Raw genomic sequence first — 25,652 nt, forward strand, 5'->3', positions numbered from 1 at the left:
CGTGGGATTTATGAGCAAGTAAGCAAACTAACCGTTGGTATTTGTTTCAAGAATGAAATAAATTGAAAAGTGAATGTATTACGGATCTCACAAAACTGCCTGAATTGATCATTAACGTGTTTTAAGGGGCCATCCTAGTGTAAAAGTACGAAATTCATATACTTTTTTGGTAATTTCTAAAATGAAAAGTACTATACCAGTTGTTTTGAAAATTTTCATGAGCATTTACTATAAAAAGAAGTATGTAAAACAATTTTCATAAAAAAATATTAAAAATTAAACGATTTATGCGCCATCTACTGGCACCGTGAAAATAAAAACATAGCTCCACTGCTGCAGAGATTGGGGCTAATAGAGATCCAGAAACATGAAATTTCAAAGTTATTATTGAAATATAAGTTATTTTCTATACCGTCAACTAGGGGTTTTTTAATCGGATAAAAAATGTCACTTTGGCGGTTTCTCAAATTGAAAATGTTTTAGCTAATTTAAAAAAAAAAAAAAAAATTCAAACCTTCGTCATTTTTTCAAATTTTAATATTTTTCAAAAATCCTAATTGATGGTATAGAAAGTAACTTATATTTCAATAATCACTTTGAAATTTTATGTTTCAGGATCTCTATTAGTCCCAATCACAGCAGCAGTGGACCTATGTTTTTATTTTCAGGGTGCCAGTATATCGCGTATAAATCGTTTAATTTTTAATATTTTTTTTATAAAAATTGTTTTACATAATACTTTTTTTTATAGTAAATGCTCATGCAAATTTTTAAAACAATTGGTACAGTACAGTAAAACCTCGATAGAACGACCTCTATATAACGGACAATAAATACAATCAAATGTAAAAAACAAGAATGTGTGTGTACTTTGTACGCACTTAAGAAGTTATACTTCTAAATATGATTTCAATGAAATAAATATACTATCGGACAGTTCATTTGTATTTTATTTAAAGATTAAATGAATTTTTACTTACTACTTTCCAAACATTTTTATTAAAACAATACCAAAAATTAAAAAAAGATTAGAAACACCAGGATTCGAACCGGGGTCCTCTTGATCTCCAGTCCAACGCTCTACCACTGAGCTATACCCTTTTGATTATCCGGGCTACAAGATTTCTCAGACATAGTGACAAACAGACGAAGTGAATTATAAAATATGTACTTTAAATATTACTTATTATCTTATTCCCGAGGTAGACAAGACCGAATACACAAAAATTATAATAATAGTTATTTATGATATAAATGTTAAAAGTACAATTTTAAGGCACGTATGTGAAAGTTTCGTGTGAAAGATTCGCTTCGCTCATGCTGCAATTCACATGAGTGCCTTAAAAATGTACTTTTTAACACGTAGATACCAATATCATACACTATTTTTCTACAAACGTCTTATATATCAACAATTATAATTTATTCATTCTCAATTACAGAAAAATACCTACAAAAACTTTTACTTGAACTTGACTGACATTCCATTTTTATATTTTTCTTGACATTACATCAAAACTGTCTATACTGTCAATACGTAAATCAGAATAACATCTACTTTTATTTTTGTATATTCTAACAAATTTTAATAGTTTTTTTTTCTACAAACGTGTTAAAAATGCAATAATGCAGTTTAAATTAAATTTAAAAAAACCTTTTAAACCACCTTCTTCAAATTGCGCAAGTTGTATTATTAATATTAATGTTAATAAATGAAATATAAATATTTTGACGTTTCACAATTTGACAATTCACTTTTAACTGCAGTGCCATAAAATTTTTAAAGCACCGGTGCCTTAAAGTAGCATTTTTAACGCTCCTACGGAGTGCTATAAATTGCATTTTTAACACGTTTGTAGAAAAATATATTTAAAAACACTAATATATTCTTTCCACACCTTTTCTGGACTGATAAATACATAAATTAAAACATTTAGTAACGAACTCCATACTGCCTGTGTGCGCAGATTAATAAAATTTCACCCTCAATGAAATCGCGCCCAAAGAAGTATAACTTCAAAAATTGAATGCAAAAAATATGAAAAGTCGAATTCTGGAATAAAAAATCGGCAAGGACAGTATCTCAGCACTGTTTTATGGTAACGAACGCCAATATACAATGTATCGCATGGATTGACTGCTATAATTATTGGCAAATCTCGAAAACCTAGAGGAGTTGTCAAAAATATATTGCGTCATCTGCCCGTTTCATATTATAGCTCTAATAAGGGATGGTTCACCACAGATATTCAAAAATTGTTATTTTAAAGAATTTGTACCTGCAATGAGAAAATTTCAAGAGAAGAAACTGGAAATGCCGCCGAAAGAGGTGAAATGTTTATTGATTTTAGACAACGCTCCTGCTTGTCTTCCTGAAAATGTTCGACATTCAGAAGATGGCAACTTTAATTGTATGTTTTTGCCAAAAAACTTACAGATTTGTACACTGCATCTAAATACAGTATGTACATATTTTCAAAAAAAAAATTGATTGATTTTAAACCCATTTTTATATAACAGACTTTCGCCTTTAACGGACATCTCGTCTCCGCAATTAGTCCGTTATATTGAGGTTTTACTTTAATTTTTATTTTAGAAATTCCCAAAAAAGTATATGAACTTCGTACTTATACACTAGGATAGCCCCTTAAAGTGGAGTTTTAGGGCAAACGATTACCAGTCATGCAAAGAAAGAAATAGAAGAATGGATGTTTGCGAATCCTCTCGAAACCGATAAAATCATCGTAAAAGGTTTTATGAGCAACTAAATAAAATAGCCGTTGTTTTCTGTTTTAAAATAGAAAATAATTGAGAAGTAACTTGTTTAGGGATTTCACAAAACTCTCTACAACGATCATTACATGACTTTAATGTGATATTTATGAGCAAATCAGCCATTGAAGGAAATAAATTGAGAAATGAATGCACTATGAATCTCACAAGACTCATTAAACTTATTATTAAGGAGTTATAGAGCACAAGTTATGAGCAACTGAGCAAATGACATATTGAAAGTCGTACAAATAAGAAAGAAACGGATCTTTCACAAACCTTTAAGACATTTTAAGAAGTACTGCTTCTGCCAAATGTTTTTATGTCGATATGATTGAACACCAAGTGTGAATTTGATAAGACCACAATTCGAAAAAAGGCCTGGTTAGTAAAAATCTCACCAAATCAAAACACATACAAAAAGTAAATTTGTCCTGTCTATAAAGTATCCATTCTATTCACCCGATTTGATACTCTCCGACTTTCATCTATTCACAAGACTTAAGATCTTGGTAAACGTTTTTCTAAACTAAAAATTTAGCAATAGAAGCTGAAGCGTTTTACATGTCTGCTCAGATGGGGACAGGGATAAGACTAACTACAAAGATACTGGGGGTCGAAATGGGGCTAAAGTAGAAGGAGCAGGCACATAAACCTTCTTTGCAAACGGCGCATCAGTTTGTTGTTCGGAGAGCTGAGTCGTAGATTCGTTAGGGAGATGGGAGGGTTTTAAGATGACTAACTACCACAACCAAATAAACAAAGGATACTTACACAGACTGGAGGACTTACCTACTATTTAATATATTATGACGCCGGTTGGAATAAAATATCCTCCGATACACATATTGGGTACTTACTGGACACGTTATGATACTTACGGATACCAATTGGGGGGGGGGGGGGGGGCGCATTCATCTGAGATTCCTCTGTTGGGTCAAGCTGGGCTATCTTTATCATCAATATTGGCTTCTATGCCAACTTCTTTTTCTTCTACACTAAAACTCAATTTCAATTGCATTAGAAATCTGGTTAATAATTTTCCAAAAAAGGTTTTAGAAATAAAAATAGGTACATTTTATAATGTTTATTTAAACCTTCAGACTATTTTTATTATTGTAAAATAATTATTCTCAAATATGACGTTACAGATTTTATTACAAGAATGACAAATACAAACAACTATAATTATTTAACTGAATTTTACCAATTCTTAACCTTATTTTAGCAGTGTACAGTCGGAAAAATAAAAGAATACCCATGAACGAACATATAAAACACGCTGTATTTTCCTGTCAACGTGTCACAAAGAAAATTGTCTAGTGCAAGTACATGTAACAATAATTATTACATGTACTTGCGCTGGCCAATTTTTTGTCTGACAAGGTGACAGGAAAATACAGCGTGTTTTATATGTTCATTCATGGGTATTCTTTCATTTTTCCTACTGTATCTCAAAACAATTTGACCTATTTATTTCAAAGCTGTCAAATTTCACTGCCATTTTATCCAATTTTCAAAGAACAACCATTATGAAAGCAGAATATCTTTATAAAAATACTTAAACTTTTTACCAACTGCAAATTTTAATATCCTTGGATAATCACTTTTAAAAACAAAATAGTACAATACTTTTATTGAAACCAACTTCTATCTCAAAACTAAACATCCTGTCATCACACTTGAACAAAACAAAACACCTTCTTGTGTCAATCAACTGGTGGGCGTGGCTATAGGCTCAAGACAATGGAAACTTACTGGAACAAGATTAAGACCAAACATCTCATCGGGAAACTTTTAAAACTGGACTTCGATACGGGACATCAAACTACGGGACTTCAATACGGGGGACATCAAACTTCATGACTAACCACCAGGGCTCCAACAGATAGCAGAAACCACCATCATACCGGCTCACAACTACGTCGCCACAACGTGTTACTGCGTATGTACCCGATTTCCACTGTAAAAATCCAACACTATGGAGTGAAACCTTGCACGGGTGTTCTTCTATGGTCACAGAACTACAGATTAAACCATTCTCTTGATTAAACTTGGCGACAAAGCCAATTTAAGCCGGTAGGTGCGGCTTCCGGAATTCCACCGCTGGCTGACGTGCTACCAGCTTAGAGGTTGATGTGGAACTTACTCTCTTCGGCGGGGTACCTAACCTCCGAAAATTCTTCTGCGTACTTGCAAGCTAAATTCGGTCCTAATGATGCAACTCTGCAAGTTTGGGACGAGTCCAATAATTTTTTCAAGGGGAAATAAGTACTTTCTCAATATTATGTAATATTTTGAAACATTCTAACAGGGTGGGCTTTAAAATATTTAGGACAGGATATAAAATTCATGGTTGGAGTTTTTTCAAACGCCACTGATTGTTGAATGAATTTTAGATTTGTTGGTGTGTTAAAGCAACAGGCATCGAAGAAAACAGATTATCTTAAAAAAAGATTGTTTAGCTGCAAAATCGGCGATTTTTCATATTATTTTATAACATTAATTTTTTTTCTGAATTGTTTTAGTGTCGTGGCAAAATGTGATAAAAATCTTATGAACGTTAGCAATTTGGGCGTATGTTTCGGCCCGACTCTCCTTCGGCCCGAAGAAGAAACGGTGGCCTCGATACTCGATCTCAAATTTTACAATATCGTAGTAGAAATACTGATTGAAAATTACCAAAGATTATTCTTCAACGAGCCAGGTAGCGTGCCGCCTCACGTCCAGCCAGTCAGCAGCAATAACAGTCAGAGCATCTATGGACCGCCTAATAACCATTTGCCTACGTACATGAGCACCGAGGAAGGACTCAACAGCAGGACGTACATGGAACCGAGTAAAGTGCTTGCTAGTTATAGAGAGAGGGACTTTCCTCAGCAATATACTTGCGTAAGTATTTTTTACTAGAAATTATTCAGCAAACTATTCTTCCCAGAGGGTTCTATTAAGGGGGGTATGGTTTGAAATTTTCAATTATTTTATTATTTGGAATGAAAGTACATAACTTTAAGAATACTCTCTGAAAATCTCAGGTTGATCGGAGCAGAATTGCCGGTGATACAGCATGTTGAATATCCCTACCTTCGACTCGCCTTTTAGGACTCGCTTCCCTTTTGTAGATCACTCCGCGATTGAAAAGCATATTTCAGTGTGCATCACTTTACGATTCGACAGACAAAAACGAAGAATACCATTGAGTATCCATATTCTAAGTCGAAGTGAAAATACTTAAAAAATGTATAAATATTTTCAATTTCTTTGCAACACGAACATGCAGCAGATGCATAATACTCTGGTTAAATCAGAGAGTGCAGGAAGAGTCTATACCGGTTTCGGAGGTCTTTTCCCCCTCATCAGTAGTCCCATATCCTCTTCTCTCTTTCTCCACGTATCATACTTTGGGGGCCCTTCCGAATTGCAAAGAAAGAAATGTCACGGATGAACTAGAGCCATCTACCGAAAAACAAAGGAAGTTATCAATCGAAGTAGCACAGAAAACGACAATAAATATCGGTCCCATACCACCATATTCACAACAGGTGAAATATTTTTCTTTGGTTACACCTCCTGAGATTTTCAAAATTTATAAAATAAAATTTAAAATTCTCTCATCTTAATTTCCTCGGCATCCTGTTTGATTTATAATTTTTGAAAATCTCAGGAGGTGTAACCAAAGAAAGTATTCCACCTGTTGTCAATCTGGTGGTACGGAGGCGATATTTATTGTCGTTTTCTGTGCTACTTCGATTGATAACTTACTTTGAAAATACTTACAGCCGGTTTCCGAAACGTTATTCAAATCTCAGATCATCTAATCGGCTGTCAGATTTGATCAACTGTTAACCTGTGATGGGTTTCTCAAACGCCAATTATTGTAAAATTGCATGATCATAGATCATGTAATCGATGATCTGACATACGATTTGGTAGCGATACTGTCACAATTGGCTGTTATCCTTCAAAATTTCAATTATATTAACCTCTAAATCCAAACTTGTATCTTTAAATTCTAAAGGTGCATTCTCTCTTACGTACTGTCACTTTTGTTTGGGGCAAGAATTGAACGAGAGCATTTTAAAAATGAGGCTAGGTAATGTGACGAGAGTTGGATATATAAAACAGTTTATTTTTGATCTATAATATTTTATAATCGTATTTTTATTTTTGGTCTATATATTTACTTTTTATATTTATTTTTAATTTATTTACCGGCTGTTTTATTGTCTTCAAAGTTAGCTGTTATAATTTCTCACACGTTTTCCCTCTTATTTACATCGCTATAATCATTATGTTCTGCTTTTTAGAGCTCTGGCCTCTCAAAAAATAGCTCTATGAGTCTAGCATCCTTGTTATCTTACATTTTTAAAAGAAAAAAAAATATAAATTATATAATCAAATATAAAAAATGTCCGAGATATCCATGTTCTGCAAGTTAAATAAATATTTCAAATTATTTCTTCCATAAAAAAATCTTATTTTTATTGAATAATATGATTTATATCATTTATATATGTGTTATTTGACAATTTTTCCCATTATTTGTTAATTACAGTAATTTAAAAAACTAAAAAAAAACTCTTAACAGCCCGTTAATCGACGGATAGTCGCAGATTCGGTAACAGTCCATTTTTACCGCCGTTTGACAAGCGAAACTGGTTAATCGACCTTTCGGAGACTCAAAACACTCATGATCGGCTGTTAACTAACGATTAATCTTACGTCAGGTGATCGACTGTTGTTAAAACTAGTTTGGTTGACGTTTCTGGCGCATTTAATCTATTGTTAATCGTCGATTACATAATTTTTGAGATGATCGTCCTTTCGGAAACCGGGCGTTAGTTTGACGCATTTCACCATAAGCGACACCTAGGGCTGGTATTTCCAACCGCACTTAAGCCAAAGCTTCCACTAAGCCTGAGCTTAAGCGTCGATTACATTGTGCGCAGATTAATACAGTGAAAAATTTGATGACTAACGTATTTTAAGAAAAAAATGAGAAGTATATTTAACCCCTCATCCACAAGAATTTAAATGCATCGTTTCCCTTCTGCAATACATTTTACTATAGTGTTCTTTTTATGTTCAAAAAGTTGGGCGGGTTTAAAATGAATGGTTTTTGAAAAAAAATAAGATCAAATTATTGAGCGCATTTTTAAATTTTCTTAAAAATCTTCCTTTTTCTCCATGTAACTCGAAAATGATAAGAGATGCCATACAAAAATGAAGGTTTCTTCTAGATAAACATTTTGATTTTATTTTTTATAACAGTATCTCTTATCATTTTCAAGTTACATGGAGAAAAAGCAGATTTTTAAGAAAATTTAAATATGTGCTCTATAATTTTATCTTTTTTTTTTTTTTTTTTTTTCAAAAACCATTCATTTTGAACCTGCTCAACTTTTTGAACATAAAAATGACACTGTAGTAAAATGTATTGTAGAAGGAAAACGATGCATTTAAATTCTTGTGGGTGAGGGATTAAATATACTTCTCAATTTTTTTCTTAAAATTCGTTAGTCATCAATTTTTTGCAGCATATCTCGATTAGTTTGAATGTAATCGACATTTAATATTGCTTATTTGAAAGGACTTTTCAAGCACAATAAAAGGTATTGGTAGCATTATATACATAAAATCGACTGTTTCTCTGTTATTTCAAGTTAAATACACTGCTTTGAGCATGCACCAAAACTCTTTTTACCTACCATATCTTATTTTTTAGTTAGATGCATTGTTTTTAAGGTATTCGCAGAAAACCATTTGAAAAGGTGTTATATTTCAATGAAAATGGACAATTTTCAACCACGAATAACTCAAAAAGTATTGAATTTTCGAAAAGAAAAAATATAGAACAGTTTTTGCTTAGAATTGGGTTCTCTAGCAACTTCCGTAGTTGTTTAACCAACAAATTTTCCACCCCCGAGAAGGGGTGGGAACCGTCCCCAAGACAAAAACACACATCGGCATAGGATAGACTTGAATAAGGAGATATTTTCAGGCTATTCCTAAAATTTCATTAAAATCCACGCAGTAGGATAGAATTCGGAGGTAATAACCTGTTCTTGGTCTCATTGACTGCCCTATAAGCCTTTGCTTAAAATTTGTTTTCTGTTTTTTGAGGATATTTCTATAGATTAATATAATTATAGTTATTTTGAAAACCAACGTTTACGTAATAACGATTATTAAAATTCTTAGTCCTTTTGGAAGGTGTAGACCTGAAAATTATTTATTTCTACAATGCTTCGCATATTTATTTTATAAAAGTAAACTTACAGTCCAATTTGACATTTTAAGGAATATATCCAATAAACAAAATGACAGAAACGGATATATTGCTCATGCAAAATAACAATAAAAAATCTAACCAGAGAAAATATAGACAATAATATGTATTATACTAACAACACATGTACCATATACAAAAAATTAAGTGACATACATGACACATATACAGATGACAAGATAAAATTAAATGTCAACAGTAGTGGTTTTTACATCAAAACAGTTAGTTCTGGCATTTTGACGTATTCAGATGTACCAAACAAATTAATTTGACAGTTGAGGACCAGTTTAGTTAAGGAAATGATGGAAATACGGCGCCCAGCTTAAGCTTCTCCCTAACTTTTGACACAGGCTTAGCTAAGCAAAAGCTTGAGTAGCTGTTGAAATACCGGCCCTTATTGTAACAAAAAAATTTAATTATATTTTCTTTTCTATTTTTAGACCGTCTCAACGCACGTGGAGCCCCGAATATCTTCAAGCATGTACAGCGTAAACGAATCAACAAACGGTTCCTTTGATTTGTCCAGAAGCGAACACATATCACCCCGAGCAGCCCTTAATCACCAACACAAGTTCAAGCAAATGATACCGAGTATCGTGTCACAGTCTGAAACGAATCTACCGGTTCTGCACAATTACAGCCCTCCAAATTTTAGGCCTTACAGCAATAGGTTAGGTGAGTATGAAACGCAGATCAAGACAAGTTTTGTGTCCAAAGAAAATCACTATTTATTAATAAACATAAAAACAATCGTTATTTCTTCTTCTTCTTCTTCTTCTTCTTTAGGTGCCATCTCCGCTACGGAGGTTGGCAATCATCATAGGTATTCTAATTTTTGAGGCAGTAGCTCTAAATAGTTGTTTGAACTGCATCCAAACCATTTTCGCAGGTTCTTCAGCCATGAAATTTGTCTTTTTCCGATGCTTCTTCTGCCATCTATCTTTCCTTGTATTATGAGTCGCAGGATGCCATACTTCTCGCCCCGCATCACATGTCCGAGATATTGTAGTTTTCTTTCTTTAATTGTAAGTTCAACTTCCTTCTCTTTACCTGTTCTTCTCAGTACTTCGTTGTTCGTAACTCTATCTACCCAGGAAACCCTCATAATTCTTCTATAGGTCCACATTTCAAAGGCGTTAAGTCGTCTCAATAGTTATTTAACATATGCAAATTGGAATTTGATTTGTCCAGCAATCTTGAATCTAATCTAGAATCAATTGGAGCAAGTTGCAACTCTCCCTATCTCTCTCCACGGGTAATATGTCTGAAATATTCCAAAAAAACTACATATTCCCAGGCAGTGTTGACACTCCGGAGAGTCATTTAAACAAGGTGAAGAGCAAATCACCAAGGTAATACAAAAATAGTTTGTAAAATTTGGTCCAAGGAATAAATGCCTGAGGAATGGAGCTTAAGCTTAATATCATTATATATAATAAAACTAAGTTGATAAAATGTGTGTGCCGATAAAACTTAAAAAGGATTCCCGATACGATAAAGGGACTTATATAGTGCAATAGCCCTTTATCCCCCCTCGAACAAGTAAGTTCCCGTTTTAACTTAAAGGGCGTATTTTTAAAGATATAAGGGCTTTTCCTAGCAAGCTTGGCTAGCCCTAAACCTGGCTCCTCCACCAAATTTTTAAATATTCCCAATTTCGCCCCTTCGCCAAACTTTTAAATATTCCGGTATTAACATCATTATCATTATTATATATAATAAAACTAAGTTGATAAAATGTGTGTGCCGATAAAACTTAAAAAGGATTCCCGATACGATAAAGGGACTTTATCGTAGCCCTTTATTCCCCCTCGAACAAGTAAGTTCCCGTTTTAACTTAAAGGGCGTATTTTTAAAGATATAAGGGCTTTTCCAATTCCTCAACTTGAAAATTAAGTGAAGTAGTGGCGCCATCTGTTGTCGAGTAGTTGAACTCCATTCAGAACAACGATTATTTGAGTTGCGTTTCGAATGGCGCTGCGGGCAATTACAGCATGTGTAGCAATGACGCGAAATTTGAAATTCCAATTTCAACAAAGTCTCAAATTACATTTGTTTCTATAATAAAGTTATTAAATTTTGTGTATTTATACAGCATTAAGTAGCTTTTATTTTGGAGTTGAAGCGAGATAAGTTTAGTTATTCAAATTATTAATTATTAATTCTGAAAATATTTAAAAATTTAAGTTTTCAAATTTCGCGCCTTTACTACTTATGCTATAGCTGCAGACCTTATTGTTACGGCGGACGATAATGTCGAGTACATTCTAGAATGTGTAAAAGAAAATACTCTCGAACTTTTCCGAATATGCTAGAGCCTAGCTCTCTGAATATATAAGGGCCCGGTATCACCCGCCAGAGTTAGTTCGATTTGAAAAGCGATTGCGAAAGGAACTGAAAGAAGTTATCTGTGAGCATTTATTTTGAAGTATCACGTGTCAGTATTTTTAATAGTGTGTTTAATTAATTCTCGATTTTGAAGCCGAGAAGAAAAAAGTCGTCTGTGAGCCTTTATTGTGAAATATCAAATGTAAGTATTTTTAACCGACTTCAGAAAAAGGAAGTTCTCAGTTTGATTATTAATTATTTATATTAATTATTTTTGAAAAAATAATTATTTTTGAAAAGATAATTAATAGTGTCTTTAATTAATTCTAATGGTTGTTTTTCTTTTTCTTTTAATTGTTTGTCTATAAAATGTTTATTTAATTTATATTTTACAGAATACAATGCCTAGACGTAAAAAAGGAGGAGATCTTGCCAGTTCTGCAGCGAAACGGCGGAAACAAAAAGAACATAGAAGAAATGAAACGGAAGAAGAGCGCGAAGCACGTTTACAAAATCAACGAACTAGGATGAGAACTCTGAGAAGCACAAAAAATGAAGAAAGAAAAGAGAACGAAAGTATAGAAGAATCGAGAATTTTAAAAGATAATTTAACAAAGGAAGCATTCCACTACGAACCGACGAAAAAATATTACAATCATAAACATGTTGTGATCGGAAAAATGGATAACATTTGCCAATTTTGCCACGCGAAAAAATTCAGTAAAGAAATGTTGTTTATAAGCAAATAGTGTAAAAAATGAGCGAATGTTTTCAATAAATTTTTTTACTATTACGTCATAGTTTATTTTTTTATTGCAACTACCGCGTAATCTCCTATCAACTCCCGGGCGAAGCCGGGTATTATAGCTAGTGCTCGTATAAATTAGTCTCTCTAAATCTGAACTTGATTAAATCTAAGGCAAAGAAAGTTTTAATGTAAATTAATTTTATTTAATGTATTTTTGTAATTTTTGACTTGTCAAGCCAATACTAATAACCGCAATGTTGTCATAACTTAAGATTGTTTGTCGTTTCAGAAACTAATAGTACCAGTAGTTCAAATGAATCCCTATCGTCAACGTCCAGAGACGGGAATAACTTAATTGGAATGCTACCAAAGAAATCCAAAAGGTCGTACTACATGGGATACCCAAAAAACTATAAGTCTCCGGGATATGTGTAAGTTGATTTGCTTTTTTTGTTATTATTATACAAAGTACTTCCAACACAGGTTGAAAAAGATGAATATTATGACAGTTAAACTTGGACATTCTTTGCCCATAAGATCTGTGCAACAGTTTCAGCTAAACTAGTCATGAAAATATCGTTCTCCACTGCCTAACTAAGCCAACTGATTCGTAAGTCAAAAGAGACGGAAACTAAAATTCATATTATTATCCTCTGCGCTTTTTAAGATGTAAATATAAAGCAGAGTGGTGAATTGCTCGACAAGGGAATTTATAATTGAATTCACGACTTGTCGTTCACCGTTACAATAATCTTTAGCGAACTAGACTTTTACAAAAATAGCGGGGATTCAAAAAGGTCAACTATACATATGTGACTAATAGCACGATAACTTTTGAACGAGACTTCAGATGTCAACCAAATTTGGTATTGTCCTTTTCATGATCATTTTTCAGTGCGTAACAAATGATAGGAAAAAGGGCAAGTCCGTGATAATACACATTTATGACATTTATTCTAACATGACATTTTAGTTAAATCTGACAGTTGTCACATTTTATTTTCAATTTGGAATAAAAACAAATCGAATGTGTTTCTTGCATTTATAAAATGATATTTTCTTCGATTTGTATAGTCTTATAAATTATACAGATTATATTTGTAATATTATTATCTAATTAAAAAAAATATTTTTTTATTATGGCGCCATCTATCGACAACTAGAATAACTAGAATAAATGTTAAAATATCACCGACGAAATGTAATCACCGACGTGCGTTTTTTTCTGTCACATACAATTTAATGCGTTAGAAAGAAATCGAAAAATTGTGACGCACTGAAAGATGATCATGAGAAAAAGATTATGTAGGTTCTTTTTTTATATGTAAAAGATCGAGGTCTTGAACCGGAAGAATAGGTTTACCAGAATTTGTGTTTTTCCTGGGTTTTATGTAAAAATATGTTGTTTTTTTTTCAATTCTTTCACCCTGTATATATTAATTTTTCAAAAAGTTAATACCGCCATTATAAAGAGCGTATAAATATTTTTTAGGAAAAATTTTTAGCTTTTTAGTTATGTTAATTACCATTTAATAAATGCAAAACGTATCTTCACATGTACCTATATGCGGCAGATTCGTGCAAATATAAGAATTATTGTTCATTTAATGGTAGAAGCATATAATTTGGACCACATATACTACACATATAGAGGTTCAAATTTAGATACGAGGCCGTCTCAGTTTTTGTTCCTTTTACAAAAAAGGCGGGCATTCAAAATGTCGACTATACATATGTGACTAATAGCACGATAACTTTTGAACGAGATGTCAGATTTCAACCAAATTTTGTATATAGGTTCTTTTTTTGATGAATATTATCGAGGTCTTAAACCGGAAGAATCGGTATACCAAAATATACAGGGTGTTTGGTAAAGGATGGGCCATAGCTTAACCTCAGGTTCCTGAGGTTAAAATAGTCCGATTTAAGCTAACGTACCTTAGTACAAAGTTTATAATAACCGAGATAAAGGGTGTCAAAGTTAAACTTTTTTTTTATTTATTATTGAATATTTCCTGACAGGTATGAGATAACAATATGAAATTTGGTATGTGGGGGTTTTTTGGGTCGAGAAAACTAATTTCGCTACCAAAAATTATGTATTGCCCAGAGGGCGCCACATACGCCTTTCTGCACTCATTTATTACGTTCAATTTTTTTTATCCCTCTGTATAATTTTGACATTAACATTTTTATTCTCCTCTTAGTTTTACTTAAAAAATGTATACTTCTTTCATCTCCTTAAACTCAACCGTTTTCTAGATAAACGCATTTTAAATCTGCGATACACCATCATTTTTAGCATAATATCATTGTAGTTACACCCGAAAAATAACTTAAAACCATAAAATTATCCAAAAATGTATCGCAAATTTCTTTAAATGGAATTTGCGATGCAATGACATAAATTTGAGAACTGGCACACTTATTATGGTTTTAAGTTATTTTTGGGTGTAACTACAATGATATTATGCTAAAAAAGATGGTGTACCGCAGATTTAAAATGCGTTTATCTCGAAAACGATTGAGTTTAGGGAGATGAAAGAAGTATACCTTTTTTATGTAAAACTAAGAGGAGAATAAAAATTTTAATGTCAAAATTATACAGAGTGAGGGATAAAAAAAATTGAACGTAATAAATGAGTGCTGAAAGGCGTATGTGGCGCCCTCTGGGCAATACATAATTTTTGGTAGCGAATTTAGTTTTCTCGACCCAAAAAACCCCCACATACCAAATTTCATATTGTTACCTCATACCTGTCAGGAAATATTCAATATTAAAAAAAAAAAGTTTAACTTTGTATCTCGATTATTATAAACTTTGTACTAAGGTAAGTTAGCTTAAATCGGTCTATTTTAACCTCAGGAACCTGGGATTAAGCTATGGCCCATTCTTTACCAAACACCCTGTATGTTTTTACCGGTTTTTTTATGTAAAAATATGTTATTTTTCAATTCTTTCACCCTGTATATACTAATTTTTCAAAAAGGTAATACCAGCGTTGAAAAGGGCGTAAAAATATTTTTTTAAGAAATATTTTGATCTCTTTAGTCATATTAATTACCATTTATTTAATAAATGCATAACGTATCTTCACATGAAGGTACCTTTGTGCGGCAGCTTCGTGCAAATAATAATAAAATAATTATTGTGCATTTAATGGTAGAAGCATATAATTTGGACCACACATACTACACATACAAAGATTCAAATTTAGATATGAGGCTATCTCAGATTTAGTCTTTTACAAAAATGGCGGGCATTCAAAATGAATCTGCCGCCCGTAGGTACATGTGAACATACGTTATGCATTTATTAAATGGTAATTAAAACAAATGAAAAGTTCAAAATATTTCCTAAAAAATATATTTACTCTTTTCAATGACGGTATTACCTTTTTAAAAAATTTATATATACAGTGTGAAAGAATTGAAAAAAGAAACAACATATTTTTACATAAAAAAAAAACAGTAAAACACAAATTCTGGTAAGCCGATTCTTCCGGTTCAAGACCTCGATATTATTCATCAAAAAAAGAACCAATGAAAAATGTACTCGAAAACGCTAAAATTAGCTCTTTTTTTTTCGCCATTTTTAAATGTTTATTTGTATTTTTTTAACCACTAAGACGGTTTGCAAAGTATACCCTCTAATTTTCATAAAATTTATAGATCCAAATTTGAAAAATTTTGGTAGTTCATGATACAAACCTGTTTTGGTAGTATATGGTGGGTTTGCTGTGGTGCTTGGCTCCCTACTTACAGCTAAAATACCGTTTGGTTTTCTTCGAAACACTACTAACATTACTTAATCCCTTAGGAAGCTGCACTCCCCCACTCTAGTTACTAACACATCTTCTAGAAGAGGTAGTCCAACACCTAATAGAGTAAGGTAACGACACCATTATTGAGTACTTGTTTGTCTTGTCCGCTAAATACATAAAACTACTTGAGTGTACCTCGAGAAATGTTTTTGATGTTTATCACAAAGAAAAGTTCCTTTTAGATGATGTGGCTGTCAAAAATACAATGAGGTCACGACTGTCAAACATTCAATGTGACACGCTGTCACAGTACAGCTAATATTCCGAAATGTCTGTCTGTACCAAATTATCTATCGTTTCTATCTGTTTTTCATTCTTAATACTTATTTCTTTTTTCCTTTTCAAGTTTTTTAGTTTTGAGTTGTCTATTTTTCTTGCCACTTTTGTTTTTTGTTAACTTCATCATCATCCTAGAAGGAGAATATGTAAGTGAATAAGGTCGAGCTTTACCTAAATTTTAGTAATTTATTAGTTAACGGACTTAACTTAATAATAAGTATTGCACCATTAACAAAGAGACTAGACACTAACTTACTTTTAGTTTTTGATTTAGTTAATCTTCTTTTTCGCATATCCTTATATTCATGAAAAGCAATTACAGACAAAATGGACGATTTAGTAAATAATTAATATTAATGGCAATTATAATATTTTTGTACAATTATTGAAATCAAATGTTTATTAAGGCAAGACCAACAAGTAATCAAAATAAAACAAAACAATGAAAATTTTCACTGTTTCTAAATAAGGTTTTTTTTGTTATAATGCTAAAGCTGCCGTATTATCTAACTTCCTACATAAACAACACAAAATACTAATAATTATAGTTTCGACCGGAAGTTGTGATCAAAATGATAGTTGACATGACAACTGCTTCCGATCTGAATGTCAAAACCTTCACAAAAAATATATTTTTATAATTTCCGTTGTATATTAAGTATAGAAAAATTGTAAAACCGAAAAAAAATTATAAATTACAACAGATCTTTCAATTAACAAATTTTAAAGTATATTTTGTTAAAATTCTAACCATATTTAGTAGCAGTGTAAAACGTGACGTCATAGATATTGCTTCTTAGCTTCATAACCATAATGGTAAAAATTCATTTGCATAAAAATGAACAAAGCATAAAGTTTTACACGTTTTGTGACATGAAAAAGTGTATGTGGTTGTTCAATAACGTTGTCCTTCGATAAGAAATCGCACTGTGGCGCCCGACATCTTATTTTTCATAGATGGTACTACTGTTCGATATGTCCCTTTGTAGACTGGTAAACTAATTTATTTATTTACAGTTTTGGGACACAAATGAAATTTTTTTCGTGCATTACGTGCAAACTGGTAAAACAATTAGACAACTTAGACTGTTTTTAACCTACTGAGCCAGCTGGATGTAAAAGTTTGTTAGTTAGAGGCTGGTTTTCAAAAGACAAAAAAACATGTTTCATCAAGACAACACACTTTTTCACATACCTCACAAAACCATCGAGAATATCAGTGAATTGTTGCAACATCCAACCTATTCTCCAGATTTGGTCCCTTCTGACTTCTGATTATACTCATATCTAAAAAAATCCATGTGTTGCAAATACTTTTCGTCGAACTAGGCGGTAATAGCATCTGTAGAAGCGTCATTTGACAGTCTTCCGAATTTTAAGAACATATCAGGTACTTTATAGAATGATAAAATATCGGACAAACCATAAATAGTATTTTTCTTACAGACAAAGTGACGATACTTGTTGAATAACAGACTATATAGAAGATATTGATTATTATTCTTTGTTTATTTTTAGGCAAATTATCATATATATTTATTAAAGCTTGTTTAGACGCTGCGATAAATCGTAACAACTCGATCGTCACGATACATTGCTCTCATTTATCGCAACGTCTAAACCAGCTTTTATATCGTCATTTGACTGATTTAGATTTACGGCGTATTTTTCAATTAACAACGATTTTTTATGGCTAACAAAAATTTTGCCAGCACCATCTAAATATCAACTGCATGATTTGGGTGTAGATTTTAGTTTGTATACAGCAGCGGTTCTCAACCTTTTTGAGTGATATACCACCTACAGTTATTTTTATTATTTTTGGTACCACCTATATTTTTAAATTGTATTATCAATACTTACTAAGTACTACTATTTTAATTTTTTCTGTGTTTTGTGTACCACCGCCAATAATGATATGTACCACCAGTGGTACATATACCACAGATTGAGAACCTCTGGTATACAGTACAAATTCCTCTATTAACCACAAAGGACTTTATTTCCTTCGAGTGTCATATCCAGGGGTCCTATTTTCGAATTCATTCGAGCATATTTCGCATACGAAATTAGAAGAATTTCGCTTGAAATCCGGTGTCTTGTATTTTCGAATACTTCGTGTACGAATTTTTTCGTATACGGCGACTCGAATGGGTATGAACCATTCGAATCGTGATGCTCGTATACGAATTATTGTTTCACTTCAAGGTCATTTCAGCTGTCATGATAGTTTTAGCTGATAGTGTTAATTGTGTTGTTGTCTACAATATTTTTACCTTGAAATTTATTTTCAATGGCTGGTTTAAATAATTCTTTAATAGAAAGAAAGGACATGTTGTACGATTATGCCTTGAAAATATAATCTAACCTAACTTTATGTACGCATTTTAGCATTAGATCTAAGCTCCAAACTTGACATATGACACCGTTGCCATATCCTCAATTTTTTCATACTATCACATTACATAAAGGTGCATTTAAAAAATCGCTTTGAAGTAAAGTTTTGAAAAGTAAATACTAAAGTATCAGTGTAAATACTGGATATAAAAATAATATTAAACAAAATGGCACACTTTCTGCGGACTTTGCAAATTGATATTACTAATAGGTTTGTTCGTAGAACGATCAGCAACCGTTGCCAACCATCAGACGCATGCGCGTTCGTAGTCTACGAACGCTAACTGTTAACTGCGCAACGCTAACTGTTCACTGCGCATGCGTCTGATGGTTTGCAACGGTTGCTGATCGATTGGATCGTACTACGAACAAACCTAATATACCTATGCAATCTTAATATTCGATTACACTTAAAATAACTTCTAAACAACTTTTCTCCCAAAAATGGCCCTTTTTTATAATTTGTTCAGACTATAAGTCGTTATATTTATACATTAAACGTTCTTATACAATCTTATTCTTATACATTAACCCCAGTTAAGACAGTCTTGTACATTATGCAAGAAATAGACCAAACAAATATGGCAACATTGTGACTTTTCAGATGACAAATAAGTTCAATGTTATTCGAATTTGCAGTGTTTGCCGGTGCAAATTCTGCTCGTATACGTATAAAGTCGGATTTATAGTTTGACGTAGCGTAGACGTAGACGTAACGGAGACGCAGTGGAAAAGATCAACACTGAATTTTGTGTACTCGTGTTTATAAATGAACGCAAGCGCCTGACGGAACATAAGAGAAACGTAGCGTAACGGAAGAGATGACCAACTTTCATCTTTTACAGTGCGTTTCTTACGTCTGGCCAATCAAAATTAAGAATTTTGTTCTGTCACCCAAAGTGGACACTCCCTCATCAATTTTGTAAAGATAAAGTTGTTTATCAACATATTCGAATTTAATTATTTGAATACAATGGATGTTAAGTTATTAATTTAATAAAAATATATCATAGTCATTTCAATATTTCAGATAAATATGAGTTGTTTATTAGCCTAATTCGGGGTTATATACACATATTATACGATAGGTAAATCCAATAAACATTTTAAAGACCAGAAATGAAACAAACTAGTTGGAAATCCCACGGCATGCGGCACCAAGGAGCATATCTTCGTTTATTTCCTAATCCATGTAACACACAAAACAGATAAATATTATAATAAATAGTAGTCTTCTTCTTAACGTGCCCTATCAAGTCCCCTTGACGTTGGCGATTAACATGGCGAAACTGTCTCTGTCTCGAGCTATTCTAAATAGGTGTTCTGCTTTCTTTATTCCTGTCCACTCCCGGATATTCTTCAACCAAGAGGCCTGCTTTCTACCAATTCCTCTGCGTCCTTCTGTACAAATAGTAGTATAAGTATAAATAAATAAACACAAAGTTTGTTTATTACTGTTCGCATAATTTATATGCTATGTTGTTGAATTAGAATTAAGTCATTGTTTACTCTTTCTACTCATGCGCAAAAATTCCGCTACGTCGAACTATAAATTGACATGATATTTTCTTACGTTTCCAGTCCGTTTCTTACGTCTCCGTTGCGTCTACGTCTACGCTACGTCAAACTATAAATCCAACTTAACATTTCGAAGGACGTTCAAAAATACACATTCACGTTCGTATACGAAATTTTTCATTCGAGTTAACACGTATGCGAAAATATTCGATTGAATTCGAAAATACGACCCCAGAACGTTGACAATTAATATCATTATTTTCACTTTTACTGTTAGTCTTAATAGCGTTATTGGTGTGAATTCTTTAGTCGTGATGTTTTTTTTTCTACTTCATCCATACTACTTCAAATATTAGTCACAATGGTTCATAATTTTATTTATCAGATCATGGATACTTACAATACTCATTATCTACTATTTCTCATGGGAACTAATAGGGGAGTGCAATTAGAACGAAAACATGCATTGTTTCGGAAAAATTCAAAAAAGCTTATATTGTTCTAAAACTTTTTTTGTTAGTTTATATACATGTTAAAGTAAAAAGTTCTACTCGCAGATTTGGCGGCTAATTGTTTATTAATTCTTTAAATAATAACAATTGTTTTGTATAAATAATTTTAAAAATATCGTTAAATTAATTATTTTACTTTGATCAAATATGTTTCTATTTTGTTTTTGATTATGCTGAATCCGAATATGGCATTTCAATTTGAAAATTCTTATACAGAAGCTCTTATACAGTGTGTCTGCGTAGCTAGGAACCACATGGACAACTTTTTTATTACCAATTTTACGGTAAAAAAAGTTATTCTTAATAAAATGCTCTGGATAGTCAAAAATCTAAAACTCAACCATCAGATATAAAATTTTATCAATTTTATACGAGTTATGTCAAAAATGTGAATTTCGTTAAAGAGTAAAGTACCTTTATATTCCAGAATATCAAAAAATGCTATTATGAAAAGTTGTTTGAAATTAGAAAATATGTCTAAATATACAATTACATCATTCTAATCGAAAAAAAAAAAAATTCAATTTTTTCTCAAATTACGGATACTCATAATTTTATTACAATTATGATAACTATTTTATTATCACTTTTACAAAAAAAAAGTTATTCTTCATAAAATGCTCTCCTTGGTCTAAAATCTAATATACAACCATCAGATATCAAACCTTTTTAATTTTATACGAGATATGTAAAAAATATGAATTTTTCTTAAGAGTTAAGCGCCTTTATTGTTCACAATATTTTAATTAGAAGGATGTAATTGAACACTAAAACAAATTTTTTAATTCCAAACAACTTTTCTTAATAATAATTTTCGATATTCTGAAATGTAAAGGTACTTTACTCTTGAGTGAAATTCTTAGTTTTTGACATTACCTCGTATAACATTAATTAAATTTGATATTTGATGATTGCATCTTAGATTATATACGATGCAGAGTATTTTATAAAGAATAACTTTTTTCGTAAAACTGATAATAAAAAAGTTATCAATAGGTTCCCAGTTACGTAGACATACTGTATAAGAGCTAAAAAAATTTGTTTGCTGAACATGTATTATTGTTGAAGCTTATTATTAAATGTATTTTAGGTAAGTTTTACAGAAAAAAGTTTTGATCACTTTGTATAAACATTTTTTTAGCTGGTAATTTTCGGTTTTTGTATTACATTTTTGTTATCTTTCTTAATTTTCTTAAAAAGAAATAGTTTATTTCATTTCTAAAGTAAAATAATTCAGTGCATTTTAAAGATTACATCATAAGCTTTAAAAAAGCACTTATAAAACTGTAATATGTAGATCTATTCAAACTTGAGTAATACCGTCTTAAAGTGGTGATAATTCTATAAAACTACAAAGATTTCAAAAATTACATTTTTTTAAGACGTCATATCATTTGAATTAAATTTTTGAGATTTTTTTTGAATGAAACATCATTTAGTAAGATGCTTGAAAGGTAAGTTGTGCAAAATTGTTAGTTTTATAAGAAAAGTTGTATTAGTTACACATTTTTAAATCATTTTTAAACAAAATTCATGTAAGGCTTACTTTCTGCCCACACCGTATTTATGCCCATACATTTTATTTCTTTCTATTATAACCATAAGATAGCTTATTTATTCTACTTTCATGTTCAATTAGTAAAATTTCATTTGATCCATTAGTTAAAGAATTACATTCAAATAACTCAACCATACACTTCGCCGTACGTTAGTTTACAGTGCGCCAATGTTTGTGAGAAGGGTGACTTTAGCGTTATAAATAAAAAATTATAGAAGATACAGATTTAATTTTAGAAAATTCTTTATATAAGGTTTTCTTTTAATTTTCTGAATTTTTAAATGGTCAAGTCAGTTTTTTTCTAAAATTTGTATTTTCGAAGTTATTTAAAAAACATCTAATTTCGTAGTTCATTTGTTTAATAAAAAACGAAGCACCCACTTCTCGAGTAAAACTTTTTGATGTGTTGTTTATTAAACATTTCTTAATGAAATTACAAAAAATCTATATGCACTCTCCTATAACCACAAGTTTCAATTTTTACTGTGTAAATCATTCCCAAAATCCGAAAATTTCATTTGATAGGGCTTCTTACATTCTAGGTGATCTGATCCGATCATTGTGATGTTTGTTTTATGGTTGTTATCCTCTCTGCAGAATCTTACTTTCTGAGTTCCGAGTAGGTATACTTTTTTCTACATATTTCTATTTCCGATTCAGCTACTCTTATGCGTTCGCTTAATTACAAGTTTGTATCTTTTTTGTTTTATCGAAATTAATTTACAAATCTAATATTTGAAATCTCTTTGAAACCCTTTAAGCGAGTTTTTTAGCTTTCGTCGAGTTATATAAAATTGAGTGCTTTTTCACAGATATATCTCTTCTTCACAGCTTTAGCTATATCAGAGAGTACTATACCGGGTGTCCATTTATATTTTCCCCCATTTTAACTACCTATAACTTCTAAACGGCTCAAGATAGAAACATGCGGTTTTCGCTGAAATGTTTTATTTTACTAAAAGTTTTGTATGAATCGATTGAATTTATATCGCTTTCAATTACGAAAATAAAAATGGCGGATTTTTGAAAAAAACTTTGTTGACTTTTTTTTAATGGAACACCCAGTATATTTTTTTGTAAATTGAAAGAACAATCATTCACCTATCCAGCGATATAAAGTTTTTTAAAATCGGTTGTCAAATCACTGAGTAATTACTTTTTAAAATGAGAGGTGCAGCGTGGATATCACATACCTAAATAACATGTAACTAAGCAAAATGATATGTTGTGATTTTCACATTGCATCTCTCATTTTAAAAATTAATTTCTCAGTCATTTGAGAACCGATTTTAAAAAAAATTATATCGCTGGATAGGTAAATGACCATTTTTTCAAGTTACAAAAAAATATACTGGGTGTTTTAATAAAAAAAGTCAACGTTTTTTTTTTTCAAAAATCCGCCTTTTTTTATTTAAAAGCGATATGAAAAATGTCCATTTACCTAAAAAATTGAAAAAACGATCATTTACCTATCTAGCGATATAAAAATTTTCAAAATCGGTTGTCAAATGACTGAGCAATTAATTTTTAAAATGAGAGATGCAATGTGGAAATCACATAACATAATATCAATTTGCTTAGTTAGAGAGTTGTACCTCTCATTTTAAAAATTAATTACTCAGTCATTTGACAACCGATTTTGAAAAACTTTATATCGCTGGATAGGTGAATGACCTTTCTTTCAATTTACAAAAAAATATACTGCGTATTCCATTAAAAAAAAATCAATAAAGTTTTTTTCAAAAATCCGCCATTTTTTTTTCGTATTTGAAAGCGATATAAAAAATTTAATCCATTCAGACAAAACTTTTACTAAAATAAAACATTTAGCGAAAACCGCATATTTCTATCTTGAGCCGTTTAGAAGTTATAGACAGTTAAAATTGGGGAAAATATAAATGGACACCCGGTATTGCGCATATACATGGTTCCTTTTTATTTTTCCGGTGTGTTTATATTGGTAATATATTAATTTTCGCATTATTTTCAGACGAGTCAGAACTCTATATGCCTGCTTGGGAGAACAGGATGGTGAACTTTCGTTTGAACCCAACCAAATAATTACAAATGGTAAGACAATCCGAAATTTTAAGTGTTTTAGTTATAGCATTTTTATGTTATGTAATTACAGTTATTATAGTTCGTCTATCATATAGGTTTTAGACTGAAATTGGGTCGAGTTTTAGACTGAAAGTAAAGAGTGTTTTATAAGTTTGTTCGGCTTCCTGTTTGATTCAGAATCATTTTCGCCACCTTCATCAAACTGACCCATCAACTAACTGCTTCAACCACTTTTCCCAAACTTTTTCACTTTTCACAAACTAATAAATTAAAAGTTGACGAACTGTCTAAAAAATATAATGGCAAGTTAGGGTCGGTTTGAGATGCTTACACAAAAGAAAACAAGCGTGCATTGCCCTCACAATAGTGCCGGTACTATGGTAATTGAAAAAAAAAATGCAGGCCTGATGATTAGGCTTGTAAAAAACCCACGCGTGGGTATTTCACTACAACATACTTAAATTGACGTCACAAGTCATCTCGACGATAAAATAAGAAATGCTATGGAATCCTGTTTGATAATTTATAGCTTCTTAGTAGCATTCCGAGGGGGCACTCACAGAAAGGATTGTAGTTCTTGTACTCAGATATGTCCAGGTCTAAGCAAAATTTGAAATGTAAGGAAAATGTACATACTCACCTGTATAGTAATAATTCATCTAGTATTGATGTGATATTGATATTTTTTATCGTTTTAGTAAAATCCTCACAAGAACCCGGCTGGTTAGAAGGCACTTTGAACGGCAAAACGGGACTGATACCGGAAAACTACGTCGAGGTGCTTCCTTGACAGGTTGGTTCGCTGGCGAAACTATCCACGTCCCTGTGCCGAGGAATATGTAAAGTACTTCAACCAGAAATAGCCCAAACCGTTCGATTGAATCAGCAAAGACAAAGTTTAGATAGTACAAGGACTCTGGTGAAACAATCCAGTTCAGCGATGACGAGGAAAGGTTCTACGTAATCGATCATGACTAGGTTTACTCATTTTTGTCACGTTTAAGAGTACAAAGGTAATAATCATACTTCTTAATAAACATATCTGTTTTTCCATGAGTTTGAGTGTATTTTGTGGAAGTTGATGCTTCAAATAATAAGATAATTGAAGATCCGGCTCGAAGGATCATCTGGGAAGTTGGTATTTCGTAGTCTGCTACGCGCTTGTCACAATTACAACTGTTTTACAACCACTGCTACGATTCTATGTTCAGTTCTAAAGATTTCTAGACGTATACAACCAGAAAATACAAGGATCTTTGGACACGGAGCAACTGATTAGTGACAAAACCATTAAATTTTCGTAGTTTCATATTTTTTCCTGTTTCTACATGCCATTCATGCCTATTCTGTAACTCATTTCGATGAT

The 25,652-nt window shown here is 31.9% G+C and overlaps 2 protein-coding genes across 3 annotated transcripts in view; both read left to right on the forward strand.

Moving 5' to 3' along the window:
- LOC114326341 (rho GTPase-activating protein 26) overlaps positions 1 to 25,342 on the forward strand; it is a 111,885-nt gene extending 86,543 nt beyond the window's left edge. The window contains exons 11-16 of one of the 2 annotated variants that reach the window (XM_050654212.1): positions 5,301 to 5,664; positions 9,502 to 9,736; positions 12,427 to 12,568; positions 15,958 to 16,029; positions 24,216 to 24,295; positions 24,985 to 25,342. In XM_050654212.1, coding sequence (XP_050510169.1) covers positions 5,301 to 5,664; positions 9,502 to 9,736; positions 12,427 to 12,568; positions 15,958 to 16,029; positions 24,216 to 24,295; positions 24,985 to 25,076 — 985 coding nt within the window. In that variant the 3' untranslated portion in view covers positions 25,077 to 25,342. The remainder of the gene's footprint in view (positions 1 to 5,300; positions 5,665 to 9,501; positions 9,737 to 12,426; positions 12,569 to 15,957; positions 16,030 to 24,215; positions 24,296 to 24,984) is intronic. The other variant, XM_050654213.1, reaches the window with a different exon arrangement.
- Positions 10,482 to 12,182, forward strand: LOC126886987 (uncharacterized). The gene is made up of 2 exons (XM_050654225.1): positions 10,482 to 11,591; positions 11,785 to 12,182. Exon 2 carries the CDS (start codon positions 11,791 to 11,793, stop codon positions 12,136 to 12,138), a length of 348 nt encoding a protein of 115 aa, XP_050510182.1. The 5' UTR covers positions 10,482 to 11,591; positions 11,785 to 11,790; the 3' UTR covers positions 12,139 to 12,182.
- Positions 25,343 to 25,652: the final 310 nt, after the last annotated feature.

This window comes from Diabrotica virgifera, chromosome 6 (assembly GCF_917563875.1).
Source record: "Diabrotica virgifera virgifera chromosome 6, PGI_DIABVI_V3a".
NCBI lineage: Eukaryota > Metazoa > Arthropoda > Insecta > Coleoptera > Chrysomelidae > Diabrotica > Diabrotica virgifera.